Source organism: Petromyzon marinus, chromosome 28, assembly GCF_048934315.1.
Source record: "Petromyzon marinus isolate PM22_M1 ecotype Great Lakes invasive population chromosome 28, UKy_Petmar_22M1.pri1.0, whole genome shotgun sequence".
In the NCBI taxonomy this organism is placed as follows: Eukaryota; Metazoa; Chordata; class Hyperoartia; order Petromyzontiformes; family Petromyzontidae; genus Petromyzon; species Petromyzon marinus.
In genome coordinates, this window is record NC_133694.1 from 7,404,977 (window position 1) to 7,418,670 (window position 13,694).

Genomic DNA, 13,694 nt, shown 5'->3' on the forward strand with positions numbered 1-13,694 from the left:
ATTTCCACATCATAAGCAACTTCGTTGAGCTACGTAGCTCAGCGTGCCTTACCTGCTAAATATTTCTTTATTTTATTTGAATAGTTTTTAAACGAGCATCGCTTCACCCTCGTGGCCGCTGATGCTGACGCCCCCCCCCCAACGTGCGCTGCCCATGCAGATCGAAGAGTGGGAACGGCAGCAGCTGGAGCAGGTCATCTGTCTCGACGGGGTCACCATAAACCCCGCTCCGTACCGGATCATCCAGACCGCCTCCTTGCACAAGGTGCGTCCCCAATCAGGGCCAGGCAGCGCATCCTTCTCGTGCCGCAGTGAAGGCCGCTTGGCTACCGTCGCAGGAATATAACACCGCCTTCAAGGATGAAATATATAATGGGGTCGTAGACATCGCCTGTTATATACGTGAATGGTCGTTACTGGTCCACCCTAATTCACATCCGCGCAAACCTTGGCAGATGCGGATACCAGATGCACAAATGTGGAAATTTAAATGTCTCCGGTGTGCGGCTACGGTCATCCAGAAGAGACCTTATCTCTCTATAACGATGCAATGCCCGATCCACAAATACGAAGCTGATATCACAGCGATACATTCCGCTGCTCCTGACGTGGTTATCTGGGCTTGACTACCTTGAATGTAAATTTTGCAGTTGTTGCCCTGCGTCTACATCAGCCGTACGTCAAGAAGAGCAGACCGACGAATCTGTCCGTAGTTTTGATTTTTTTGTGGTTTGTAGCAATAGAAGCGACGTCATACTAGTGTTCATTTGGACCGGTGTCACAACAGCGGCAGCGATTTGCCGACGCTGCGTACCTCTCCTTGCAGGTGTACGACCTCTTTAATCTGCTGGGCCTGAGGATCTGCTACGTGACGGCACTCGGAAAACTGGTGGGCGTTGTGTCCCTGAAGGAGGTAAGCTGCACCTTTGTTGTTCATCCGAACAGCTCCCATCGCCGGTCCTCGTGGTAGCAGGATGATTTCGGTCGTCTAGTCCAGGAGCGGTGGTCTCGTGGTCAGCGAGATGCGCTACGAAACCCGACGACCGATATCCAAACCGGTCCTGGGCCTTCCCTAGTTCGACACGGCCTCAAATGGGCACCTGGTGCGGTGTGTAAACATTGGCACTGGGGAGATGAAGGCGGCTGGGCGCGGCGCTGGATACCCACCCCCCTTGCGCGCAGTGCCAGCCTTCATAGGTGCTCGCTAACGGCACTTGCCCCAACAGTCTGATGAGGCTATATGGGGGGGGGAGGGGGGGGGGTCTTTGTCTTTGTGCTCCTTTCATTGACCAGGAATTCCTCAAGACTCTCTTCGTCTCATTTAGGACTTTGCGTTTATATATATTGTATTATTTTATTGTTTCCCTTCAACGTGACTTTACCGAAAGAGCTAAGAATATTCAGTACACTTGTTCGAACTTTGAATGCGTGAAGTTGCTCAATGTTGTTCCTACTGTCGCTCTATGGGAGGTCACTTCTCCTCCTCCTCTGCTGCTGCTGACGTCTAGAATTCCTTGGGGTTTTGTGCGGGTCCTTAACGAGCATCGTCCAATGTAAAAACCTTGGACGTCAGCCTCTGTCATCCTGCGCAAACGATCATCGCCTCTGACGTTTGATTTTCAAACGTTCTGTTCGTTGACGTCCGCCTGTAATTCTCCAATGCAGGGCAAAGGACTCCACCATTCCCTTTACTCCCTTTCCTTAGTCGTCCCCCTCCAGTCGTCGATTTCGTCTCGCTGCTGTCGTCTCTTCTGCCCCCTCCGCTTCTCTTCCCGTCCCCTCTCGGGTCTCCGCTCCGTCGTTCGTTTTGCGTCTCCTCTTTCGTCAGGTGTCCTCACGACGCGTGCCGCCCAGACACGGGTTCCACTCCACGTTTGCTGAAACGTCTCCGACGCTCGCCTCCTCTTCCTCCGCTGTCGTTCCTCCCCCCCCGTGCAGCTGAAGCAGGCCGTGGGGGCGACGGTCAAGGGAAACTTCGTGAGGACTGTGCGACAGAACAGCAAGGTGGACCAACCGCCGGCTCAGATGCCCGGCGCCGACGGGGCAGGCGGAGCATCGCAGGACAGCGACGACATCTCTCCGGAGCCAGAAACGCGGCACCGGAGAGTCTCCTTCCAAGGCTCGTCGGTGTAGACGGTTGTTCCGACGACGGTTTGCACTGACGGACGATGCCACGGCTTCGCTTTGTAGGAACGACGCGAGCTGTGGGAGTCCCTTGATGATGCTGCGGGGGGCACCAATCTGGCCGAGTCCGTAAACACTTTGACGCCGGCAAGGGAGTGGTTTACCATCGGGCGTCTAAGCTTCTTCCATTCCTCCCGTGGCTGCCAATGAACGATGGATAGACGCCCGTCGATCTCTCGATGCTAGTAGTGCTGCTTGGTGCAACAGTCGGTGAAGTTGGGGGCGGTGGAGGGTGAGGTGGGGAGGGGGGGAGAATCGCCTTGCATGTTTTTTGTTTTTCGTTTGCGAGATAGCGTAGGTTCGTAGGCGTGGCGAGCGAGCGCAAAGTTGCACCTGCAAATATATTTCTGGGCTACGTTGCACGCAAGCCTCCTGCAGCCCAGTCCAATTTATAAGCTAGGGGTGAGTATAGTTTGAGGAGGCAGTGCCGTCCTGCTAAATTGTTCGCCCATACCAAGCAGCCCAAGTCACTTAGGAGCAGACAGTGATTTAAAAATAGTTTTTACACGTCTGTGTAACTGTTCCATTTACATCCATTGTGTGTTGTTGTTGAGCATTCAATCGAATAATTAAACCGTCATTCTTCCGGCCGCATAAAAATCAAATGTTTAGTCCATCAGCTAACGGTTTTGGAATGGTGGCGCAGTGGTTAGCGCACTGTGCTATGAACCCCGGTGAACCTAAGTTTGATTTCTGGTCTCGGCTGACATTTAGCGAATGAGCTCCACACTTCCTTCACCAACCTGCACTCTAGCCGTGCGGTGAAGTACGGTCAAACAGCCCCCATGACTGATCCAGTGGATTGAATAAGGACTGTGAATTGCTATAGATTGTTTTGGTATTATAATTAATCAGTCTGTGGGCTTTCTAAACCATTATGAATCCAGGTGAGGCCCAAAAAGTGCAAAACCTGTCCACAGTTTGCTTGTTGAAACACATGCTGCTGGAAAATGTTGGTCTGCAAAGAACCCGTGCAGGTCGGTGGACTAACAAACATGTAACTTACATGCGGAGCGACAAACGGGCTGTCCGCCAGTTGCGCCGCGTTTGCATCCTTCAAAAATCCACGTCGTGGTGGTCGTTAAGCAACGCGCATTCACTCACATCGGTAGCGTAACTCAGCATGGGGGGCACAGGCTGCCTTGACTCGCCCCTGGTGTCCAAAGCTAAGAGTTGTGCCCCCCCCCCCCCGACAGCCACCGTGAGATAAGTTTTCGACAACAGTGTAAAATAAGACGGAGCGCCCCTTACAGCATTAAAAGGTTCGGGACCGTGAGCGTAACGATGGTGTGACTAGGCAAGGGGAGCCGCGATAATTAACAGCCAAGGTTGCGACCGTGCGAGACAAATCAAATACCAGGGGCCCCACCTGACCGAATGCCGAATCCCCGTCAGCTGATAACGTCGTTACTACGCCACTGGTTCAGAAACTGTCTCGCCAAATAGGGCTCCACGCCTTGCTGAGCAGGTCTAAGTGTCCGCCGGTGACATGGGGTGCGATTAAAAGCACGCGTTTGGGTTTCGTCCTCTGCTCTGCTGCGGTGGGTTTTTTTTAATTTTTAGGGGAAGCTGATGTCACCGTTGTGTTGTGTAAACGACGTGGGCAAAGGAAGGGATCATTTTTCATCTCTTGTACTTTAAATATATATGCCCGCGCTCGAAGGGTGAGTTAAGTGACCCGATACTTTATTCGGAAAGGGGTAGGGGGGGGGTCAGGGGAGCGAGGGGGGGCAGCCGGGGGAGGGGGTCAGGAGGAGGAGGGGGGGCAGGGAGGGAGGGGGGCAGGGGGGGAGGGGGAGTCTGATTGTGATTGATGCAAATGAGGTAGCATCGGGGATTGAATTCGCCGTGCAAATTCTGTAAAAACATCGGTGTACATAGCTTTCTCTCTGTGGAGGACACGGATACGCGATGAAGTGCTTGCTGTGCCAATCCTAATCACGTGCAGTATATATGTTTCCCTCCATGCTGCACCAATGGCATGATTGTAGTTGCTCAACGTTTTCCTTGTGAAGTAGTTTTTAGTTATGTCTGTCACGATCATCAGCCCTGATCTAAATTGTGTGACCACATTCCACCTATCCTTTCCTCCCGATGAAGTATAGAATTCACTTTTACGATCCTTGTTCTCACGTTCAAGGCCTTGAATGATCTGGCTCCTAAATTCCGGACCGACCTCTGCTTAAGTTGGTTTTATTCGACTGCAAAAACACTTTGATCTCCTGATTCCGGTCCGCTACTCATTATTTCAAAGGCCAGACTTTGTTATTCTCCGAGATACGGAGGCTTTCTTTGCAGCCAGGCTTCACCACTGTGGAATTCCCTTCCTCGTTGTTGGTGAATTGGGGAGCCTGAGTCTGACACTTTTTTTTTGAAGGGGAAATTTTAAGCAAGGTGAATGTTTGAAAGCTTCTTTCGTTTAACCGGGTGAGAACTCTAGAGAGAGTCTCGTTTGCAAGAGTCACCTGGGACATTGGTCTGCCAATCGGGGCGGCATGATGACGACGATGATGTGTTTAATCCCAAATGAGTAATTTGCGGTGTCATTTTCAAATTTGGAAAATAAGGTGTTGACCACCCTCGTGTGCTGTGCCGGCCTTCATAGGTGCTCGCTAACAACACTTGCCCCAACAGTCTGTTGAGACTAGATGGGGGATCTTTGTCTTTGGGTACGAATACCGAAAGAACCAGGAATATGGACTAAAATCGGGTCCTGTTGAAACGCCTCTAGTTTCATGTAAAACAAAAATCGGTGGTGGTGGTGGGGGGGGTGTTTTGTGTAAAGGCAGCTGCATGTATAGAGTCATCACATCGACGCCGCGAGTTGTGGTTGTGTGGCAACGCGAGACCACATTCTGGATTAGTGTCTCTCTCTTATTTCGTATGGCAAGGTGACATTCGCAACGTTACGTGCAGTATGTGTGTGTGCGCGCGTGCGTGCGTGGATATGGAGGTTATTCAGCCATTCAGTAGCCGCTGCTAGAGGCTTGGTGGATGTCAGGGGCAGGGGATATTGCCCGAAAATCTGCGGGGCAGACGGCGTTGGGTTAGTGCCCACAGTCACATTTCGGACTGTTCGGTGGCCTTAGATTCGGTTTAGGAGTTGAATTATGTTTTTTTTTGTGTGTATACGTATAATATGTAGCCTTTATAGCAGACCTGGGTCAATTACATTTGTGATTTGTGTGATTCGTAATGGTCGCAATCGCAATGTGATTTCAGCTAACGGTACTGCTATAACCGTAATTATGATTGCAAGGTGTTAATGTGTTAATTATAATCGCAATCGCAACGTGATTTCAGCTAACGGTACTGCTATAACCGTAATTATAAGTGACCTCAGGTCTCCTTTACAGATCTTGTTATAATATGGGGAAAGTGTGAATCACAAGGAGTTTGATTGCGGCGATGTTATCGGCTTTGGCGAAAGATTTTCCACACGTCTCTTCCTCTGTGTGCTGGTTTCATAAATGGTGTCTGCAATTTTGACTTGAGCAATGTAACTTTGCACAGATTGTTTTACGTCGATAACGACCGCCGGAGAGAGGAAACATGCTTTAGCATCGACGTATACCTTCGTTTTGCTGCTAAAACCCCAAAAATGTGTAATATTTTTAACTGACACTTTAAACACAGCAATAAATGTCACGTTTGCTATCATTCACTCGGCTATGGGGCAATGGTGGATGGATAGTGCACGTACTTTATTTACGATTGCCAGTCATGAAGCAGCGCATCTGTTAATGTAGCGTCCCAGATTGTGTTCGTTCTGAAGCCTTGGCCTCAACCCCCTTCTGCTAGAGTTGTTCACGGTAGCTGTGGCCACGTAGCCAATGCCAATAGTAATGCAGGGGTAGAAAACAGCTTTGCTTGAACGGTGCCACCGAGTGCAATGCATGGATTATGCTTGATGTGTAAAAGGGAATGAAGGCAATAGTCACGTGTGCGGCGGTTTGTGTAACATTCTACTTGTAAAATGTAAAACGTATTTCGGCGGACAATTGTGTGTTGTAAATACGCGAATTCTTAACGAATAATTATCTATTTTACTGTATGGTTTTACAAATCTTGGTATTGTTATACTGGAGTTGTGTTTGAACGTGCGAAATGATGCAAAACAAATCCACAATCCCAAATATATTTTCTTCCCTGTGGTCGGTCCATCCTGTACAGGATCATTCCTCCTTCGTATCCGTCACCGCATTAACCGCGACTCCTATTGCCCGCGGGAGCCACGCAGTTCCACGATAACTCCCATTATCAGCGGCCCTATTCGTCCCAATTTTCCGCTCAAAAAAAATGTGTCCTGCGGATACGTGGGTTACCTTCGCGTATGACCCCCGGCGGATAATAAGAGCCGCAGATATCGGTCCCGCACATCGCCACGGGTAAGAGTAGTTCTCCTGCACAGCCATCAACAGTGAATCACTGCCGAAACATCCACTTGGAAAAAAAACGAGGGGTAAACACGGAACGGTGGGACTGTGTTTGGGCGGCTTGAAGCTCGAACTTTGTTGTGGCTCCAATGCGTTGCTGCGACGCTGAGGTTGCACAGGAAAAAAACAAGGAAATCGCCTTTGGTGAATCGACGCAACGCTTAGAAAAATTACGTGCAGAAATCCATAACTAAAGCATGAGAGCAGTCTTGATTTGAAGTTTTCGTGACTGCAGGAATCCATACTCTTTGGTTCTTTCGAGCGGTAGTGTAGCGGTTGGCGGTTATCTGAACCGGTTCCTGGGCCTCTCCTAGGTCGGCTCAGCCTCAAATGAGTGCCTGGTGCGGTGTGTGGTAAACCTCGCCACTGGGGAGACAAAGGCGGTCGGGCGTGGTGCTGGCCACCCACCCCGTCGTGTGCCGTTCCGGCCTTCATAGGTGCTCGCTAATAGCACTTGCCCCTACAGTCTGTTAAAGGTTATACGGTGGTTACACTCATAATGTTGGCTTGGATTGGGCTGAATGTTGATTTTAAATGGATTTCTGTTTTTTAATGCACAATACAGTCCAGCCTGGCACATTGGCTAATCTTTAACATGAAACCAGTCGTCACTCTCATGTGATATGTAAATGATATGTCTGTTAATCAATAAAGTGTTGATGTTAATCCGTCAAGTGTCCGCTGATTTAAAAGGTGCGCACAGTGTACCGTGCTGCAGCGGTGACATGGTTAGCACTTGGCACACTGCCGTATAAATGACCTATTAATCAAAATTGTATTTTCTTGTCCAATTCAAGAGCGAATGAAGCCATTTGATTGACGTGGAAATATGAACGAACTGAATCGAGTTACCCCACACCACGCATTGCTTTGTGCGATGCAGCAGCTTGCGTGGAATCCAGTTGCACCAGAAAACCCTGACGCTCATTTGACTATTCTCCCAACGCACCGTCCACGAAATTTCAACAGGTGTTGTAAACCAAGGCTGTAATTATAATATATATTGGGGGGGGGAACACATCCCTCCCCAAATTTAAATATGCTCAAAATATCCCCCCCCCCTAATATATTGCTATAAAAAAATTGCTATGCTATATAAATAAAAACAACTATTTGCTTAACCTTGGCCACAATATCTGGACTTATCTTCATATAAATCAACGCATAGATTTATGTTCATACGACTGTGGTTGTAATTTATTAATCCCTAATCTCTGCCATTACATGCAATGAAACAAGAAATGGTCAAAAAGTAAAAACAGAGCAATGTAATACAATACACTATTAGACATTATTGTAAAAAATAAATAAAAAGGCCATCCCACGTGTTAGTGAATTTGTTTATATTTTAGGCAGGAAATTAGTTTACAAATTTAGATGTTTTTCTGGGTTGGGACCCCCGGAGACCCTGGAAGATTTGGTCGCCCCCAAATGTTGACTCCATGGCTACGGCCTTGTTGTAAACCATAATACTGCGGGGATCTTTTGGGTTAGATCGCCTAAATATAAATGTGTCGTTAAACCCGCCCCCACCCGACACAGCACAATTGGTAAGGTTTGTCACGTCAACAGAACGTGCCAGGTGTTGTAATACTTCACAGGTGTCGGGGAATGGTGGGGGGGGGGGGTGTTTGTTGAAACCCGGTTGACCATACTTCACCGCCCTGGTCAGCAGTCGGCATGAGCAAGCAATTGTCAGGGCCTCCCCTTCGCCTGTTCACTAACGACGAGCAAAATGTACACAAATCGCGTTGGTGGATAGCGACTGGGCAGCAGCCACAAACACCCAGACGGGAACTGCCGATTGAGAGCCGAGCGACATATGACGACATGTGATGTCATAGGACGAACAGGCACTCGCCTGTCAACTTAACGCACGGCTCGAAATCGGCACGTCACGCGCAATTAACTCGGCCGATTGAATGATTTAAGTGCACGTTCGATGAATTCTCAACAACAGCGGCGGACAACAACAACAACAAACAACGCAGGCGAGTGCGGTAATGAATTGTGGATAGGTATACGAGAATGTATCTTGCACCACCCACCACCACCGCTTAAAGAGCAAGCTCACTGATGTAACCACAACGGTTGGTAATGTTGTTGTTAATGTTGTTGTTAATGTTGTTGTTGTTGTTGTCGAGTGGGAGCTGTGTAGAAAGTTGACCCCGCCGGTGCCTTTTTTTTAATCTGGGCGAATTCGCGGAGAGAGAGAGAGAGCCGCGATTTCAACGGCCCCAGTTAATCATCGACGCTCGCTCTACCGGAGCGAAGCAGCGCGGATTTCACCGGGAGCACCGTGGCCCGCACATTGTGGGGGGGTTGGGGGTTGGGGGGGGCATCACCAGCTCGTCTCTCTGTTTCTACCACACACCTGAGGATCCGTGCCTTCGACGCATCGGCCGGTTCGGAGTCTTCGGCAAATGCCACTCCCCCCGCCCCCAGTGTTTGCAGTCTGAATTAACAGCGGGCACGAATTTAGAGTTTTATTTGGCAGACAAAGCGCCCCCCCCCACCTCCCCGCTCCGTATATGCCCATTGTTACAGACGATAACACAAGGAGTTGTTCTTTTAAAGTAGAAGGTCAGAAATGTGTCTTGTCTGCATCACGATGTAATCTTGCGTAGAATGGATGAGGCCAGTGCTTAATTGAAGGTATAATCGTCATCGCCGCCGTCGTCGTTAACGCGATCCATGTGCAGATAGCCCGGATGTGCCCACCGCACAGGTAGAAGACGGCATTGCATATGCAGAAGTAACGACAGAACCCGACACATCGGTAACACCGCCATGAAAGGTCAGCTATATAATAGGCGACGTTTCAGACAATGGCCATTTTTCACTGTGCTCTGGCAGTGTTCATGAATGTGGTAAGTTTATTTGAAATAGTATTACGCGCAATGCGTACTTTGTGCTGTAGTGGTAGTGTCTTACGCCGAAAATTCCCAACTCCAAGTCAGCCTAGCAGCGTTCAGGAAAATGTGGAGTTTTTAGCCACTCACAATCCACAAATTGATGAAGGCTGCCCCCCCCCCCGACTTATCGATCATGGGTGGGGACATACTTCACTACTCTGGTCATTGCGGGTTGATGAAGGATTTAAATGCCTACCGACCTATTCAAATTAACCTGTTTCGCTGTAGCAGTTAAGGTCTTATTAATGTTTAAAAACACAACATTCAGAAGCTAACACAGTTGAATTACATGTACAGTACATTTAAACTTTCGACTGATTATACGCATTTACATCCATTAAAAAAAATACAAAGCTCCCCCGTGCAACCTTTTCATGGACTTTTGGAGCAAGTGCTGTTAGCGAGCACCTATTAATGCGGGCACGGAGCGAGAGGGAGTGGTGTGGCGATATTGGGAACCACGCCCGGCCACCTTTGTCTCTCTCCAGTGCTGATGTTTACACACCGCGACAGGCACTCGAGAGAAGCCTCACAACCGGCCCGGAATCGATCTCAAGCGCAGCTGGAGCTATGAAGATTGCGTCATTTAAAGGCCACGGTGTTATTGACGAAAGCGTTGAGGGTTTATAGGGGCCGTCCATAAATGACGTCATACGATTTTGGACGATTTTTGACCCCCCTCGTCACACGGCGTCACAAAAAGTCAGACCCCCCCCCCCTCAAATATGACGTCACAAAGCTCTGCCCCTCCCCTAAAATAAAACATGCTTCAAATCGCTTTAAACTATTGTCATTGTAGTGCGTATTTAATGTGCCGCTGCACTCTGATGTTGTAGGAGAAAATGTTTATTTAAAAGTATATTTTATTAAGTAGAACGTGTTGTCTATACTTATTTTAAGTTGCGCATTTTTACGTGACGTCACATTTCTCAAACCTCCCCCGCACCCCTCATCACACATCGTCACAAATGTCTGACCACCCCCCCCCCCCCCCTGATCACGTGGACATTTCATAGCAGCCAAATAGTCTAAACGCATGTTGTTTCTAAATGCGGAATGCGAAACACCGGAGGACCCGGAGAAAAATCCACGCGACCACGGGGAGAGAGATAGAGAGAGAGAGAGACACGCAAACTCGAAATATACAACAGGCGTCAGGGTCGAGATCGAACCCACGACCTCCTGTATACCAGGCGAAGTAGTTAACATCTCCTAGCCACGGTGATGATGAGAGATAGAGAGAGAAACAAAGATACAACCCACGACCTCCTGTATACTAGGCGAGGTAGTTAACATATCCTAGCCACCGTGATGATGATGAGAGAGAGAGAGACACAAAGATACAACCCACGACCTCCTGTATACCAAGCGAGGTAGTTAACATCTCCTAGCCACCGTGATGATGATGATGAGAGAGAGAGAGACACAAAGATACAACCCACGACCTCCTGTATACCAAGCGAGGTAGTTAACATCTCCTAGCCACCGTGATGATGATGAGAGAGAGAGGGACACAAAGATACAACCCACGACCTCCTGTATACCAAGCGAGGTAGTTAACATCTCCTAGCCACCATGATGATGATGAGAGAGAGAGGGACACAAAGATACAACCCACGACCTCCTGTATACCAGGCGAGGTAGTTAACATCTCCTAGCCACCGTGATGATGATGAGAGAGAGAGAGAGACACAAAGATACAACCCACGACCTCCTGTATACCAGGCGAGGTAGTTAACATCTCCTAGCCACCGCAGTAGTAACTCAGGTGGCAGGGCTCATAGCGCACAGGCCGATCGAAGAGGCCTCGTAAATTCCCAGACTTATATCCTTACGTCGGAAGGACGCCATACATAACGTCACTCGGCATTTGACGATGGCTGCTGCAGCGGCACTCCACAGGGTGAATGGCTGTACAAAGACGGCTCGGCACGGGTTCGGGGAGTCGTCATCCAACAGTAGATGGCACGATAGTGTAGATATAATCATCTTCTTCTTCTTTCGTACGGCTGCTGATGTAGATGCAGAGCAACAACTTTCATTTCACATTCAGGTGGTCAAGCCATTAGCTAACGGCGTTATGAACAACGCAGTGTATCGCTGTAGTGGTGTCTCCTTGGTATTTGTGAATCTGGGATTGCCTCGTTACACGTTGCATGGTCTGTTCTATCTAATCGCAATTGCAATGCTGTTCTGTATTGTATTGTTAAGACAATTGACACTTGTTCGCACTTAATGTTACGAATTGGATTTTTTAATAGGTTTATTTCTAATGGAAATTAATATATTCCGGTTCTTTCGGTAAAGTCACGTTGAAGGGAAACAATAAAATCATAAAATATATATATAAAAAAACAATGAAACGGCTTTCACACCTGATGATGACTGCTTGTGTTGCAGTCGAAACGTCGTGAGAATTTAATTGTGTTTTTAATATATTTTATTATTTTATTGTTTCCCTTCAACGTGACTTTACCGAAAGACCCAAGAATATGAATCACTGCAGTCACGAAAGCTTTAAATCAAAATGTAATATATTCCGATCACCTCGTTACACTTACCTCGCGTGTAATTGTCCACGTGAAATACATGATTGCTATTTTGTGTTGTGTATAATTATCAGGCGTTGCATCGAACGTATAGAGGAGCCATCTCTAAGAGAGAGGGACCCTTGTTTATAACATCTGGCAGGTCACACCAGCTCGAGCCAGAAAGACTGCTGATGAGACACTGAATGTTGAAGCCGGTTCATGCATGGTGTTGCTTGTGTTGAACCAATGCTGCTGAAATTACGCACTCCCAGAAGACCGTGTGGATTGTGGGACGTGTACAAAAATAACACATTTATACTTCATGTGAACGGACGGATTTGTATTAGTCTTGCTCATTTGTTCACGTTGTTCAATTTCAGAATTTTATTGGGCGCTACATTTTCAGCCTTCCATTCTGCAGCACACACATGCAGATGTACCTTGCGACTCCCTTTTTTTCTCTCTGTTTATAATCACGATAATGTACAGGCCCTTTGGCAATCCACTGCTGGATGGAGGCCTTCCAACGCCCTGTCGTCATCAAGGGTGTTGTTTGACCATACTTCACCGCGCTGGTCAGCGTGTGTTGGTGAAGGACAGGGCGAGTGGGTCTCAGAATTGGTTCAGATATCACTCGCCACTAATGTTAGAACGTGGGTGAGCCGCGTTATATTGTCAACAGCGCTGTGCGCTTACAAGTTGCGCCACTGCTCCACCAGCTATTTACGTCTTGTTTAGTGTACTCTACAAACCAGCGACACGCAGAATTAAGGGCTTAAGTGATTTTCTTTCCATTACCCTCGGTTTTATTGCTCCTGAATGACAAAGTGCGGGAAAATAATTAATCTGATTAAATGAATCGATCACAAATCTCCTTCATTATTAAACGCGGGACGCGTTGCTGCTGCTGCTACGAGCTGTGATGACAATGGGGCTCCGGCTTGGGTTAAACGTACACGTATTTATTGTCTGCCACGTCCGTTACAGGTCCCGTGTGTCACCTTGAATAATACAAAAAAAAAGAACCTGCGTTCCAGCCTCGGCTGTTTGCTATGCGCATCATGTTAATAAAAGCCCGCCCGGGCTGGGATAAAACCCGTTAGAGCCGGAGTCCCAGTGTTGAATGACCTAGCCCCGTGGACTGAAACTCACAGCGGCCGCGAGTGAAACCGCTCCACATTACCCCCCACCCACCCCCCTTTCTCTCTCCCTTCCTGCGTGAGCCTCTTGACTCCAGTGCTGGGACTGCGTTACGACTCTTCACCAGATAGACGGGACTCGTTACTCAGCGGTCTACTCGACTCATCTCTCAACTCACCACTCGACTCAACACTCAACTCAACACTCGACTCACCACTCGACTCACCACTCGACTCACCTCTCAACTCGCCACTCGACTCACCTCTCAACTCACCTCTCAACTCACCACTCAACTCACCACTCGACTCGCCTCTCAACTCACCACTCGACTCGCCACTCAACTCACCACTAGACTCTTCTCTCACCTCTCCACTCGCCCACTCGACTTGCCACTCAACTCACCACTCGACTCACCACTCAACTCACCACTCGACTCGCCCCTCAACTCACCACTCGACTCACCTCTCAACTCACCACTTAACTCACCA

General features: G+C 48.5%; 1 protein-coding gene across 2 annotated transcripts in view; it reads left to right on the forward strand.

Moving 5' to 3' along the window:
* Positions 1-3,884, forward strand: part of LOC116946971 (chloride channel protein ClC-Kb-like) — a 41,963-nt gene extending 38,079 nt beyond the window's left edge. For both annotated transcript variants that reach the window (XM_032962275.2, XM_032962276.2), the window contains exons 21-23: positions 161-265; positions 827-913; positions 1,939-3,884. In XM_032962275.2, coding sequence (XP_032818166.1) covers positions 161-265; positions 827-913; positions 1,939-2,133 — 387 coding nt within the window. In that variant the 3' untranslated portion in view covers positions 2,134-3,884. The remainder of the gene's footprint in view (positions 1-160; positions 266-826; positions 914-1,938) is intronic.
* Positions 3,885-13,694: the final 9,810 nt, after the last annotated feature.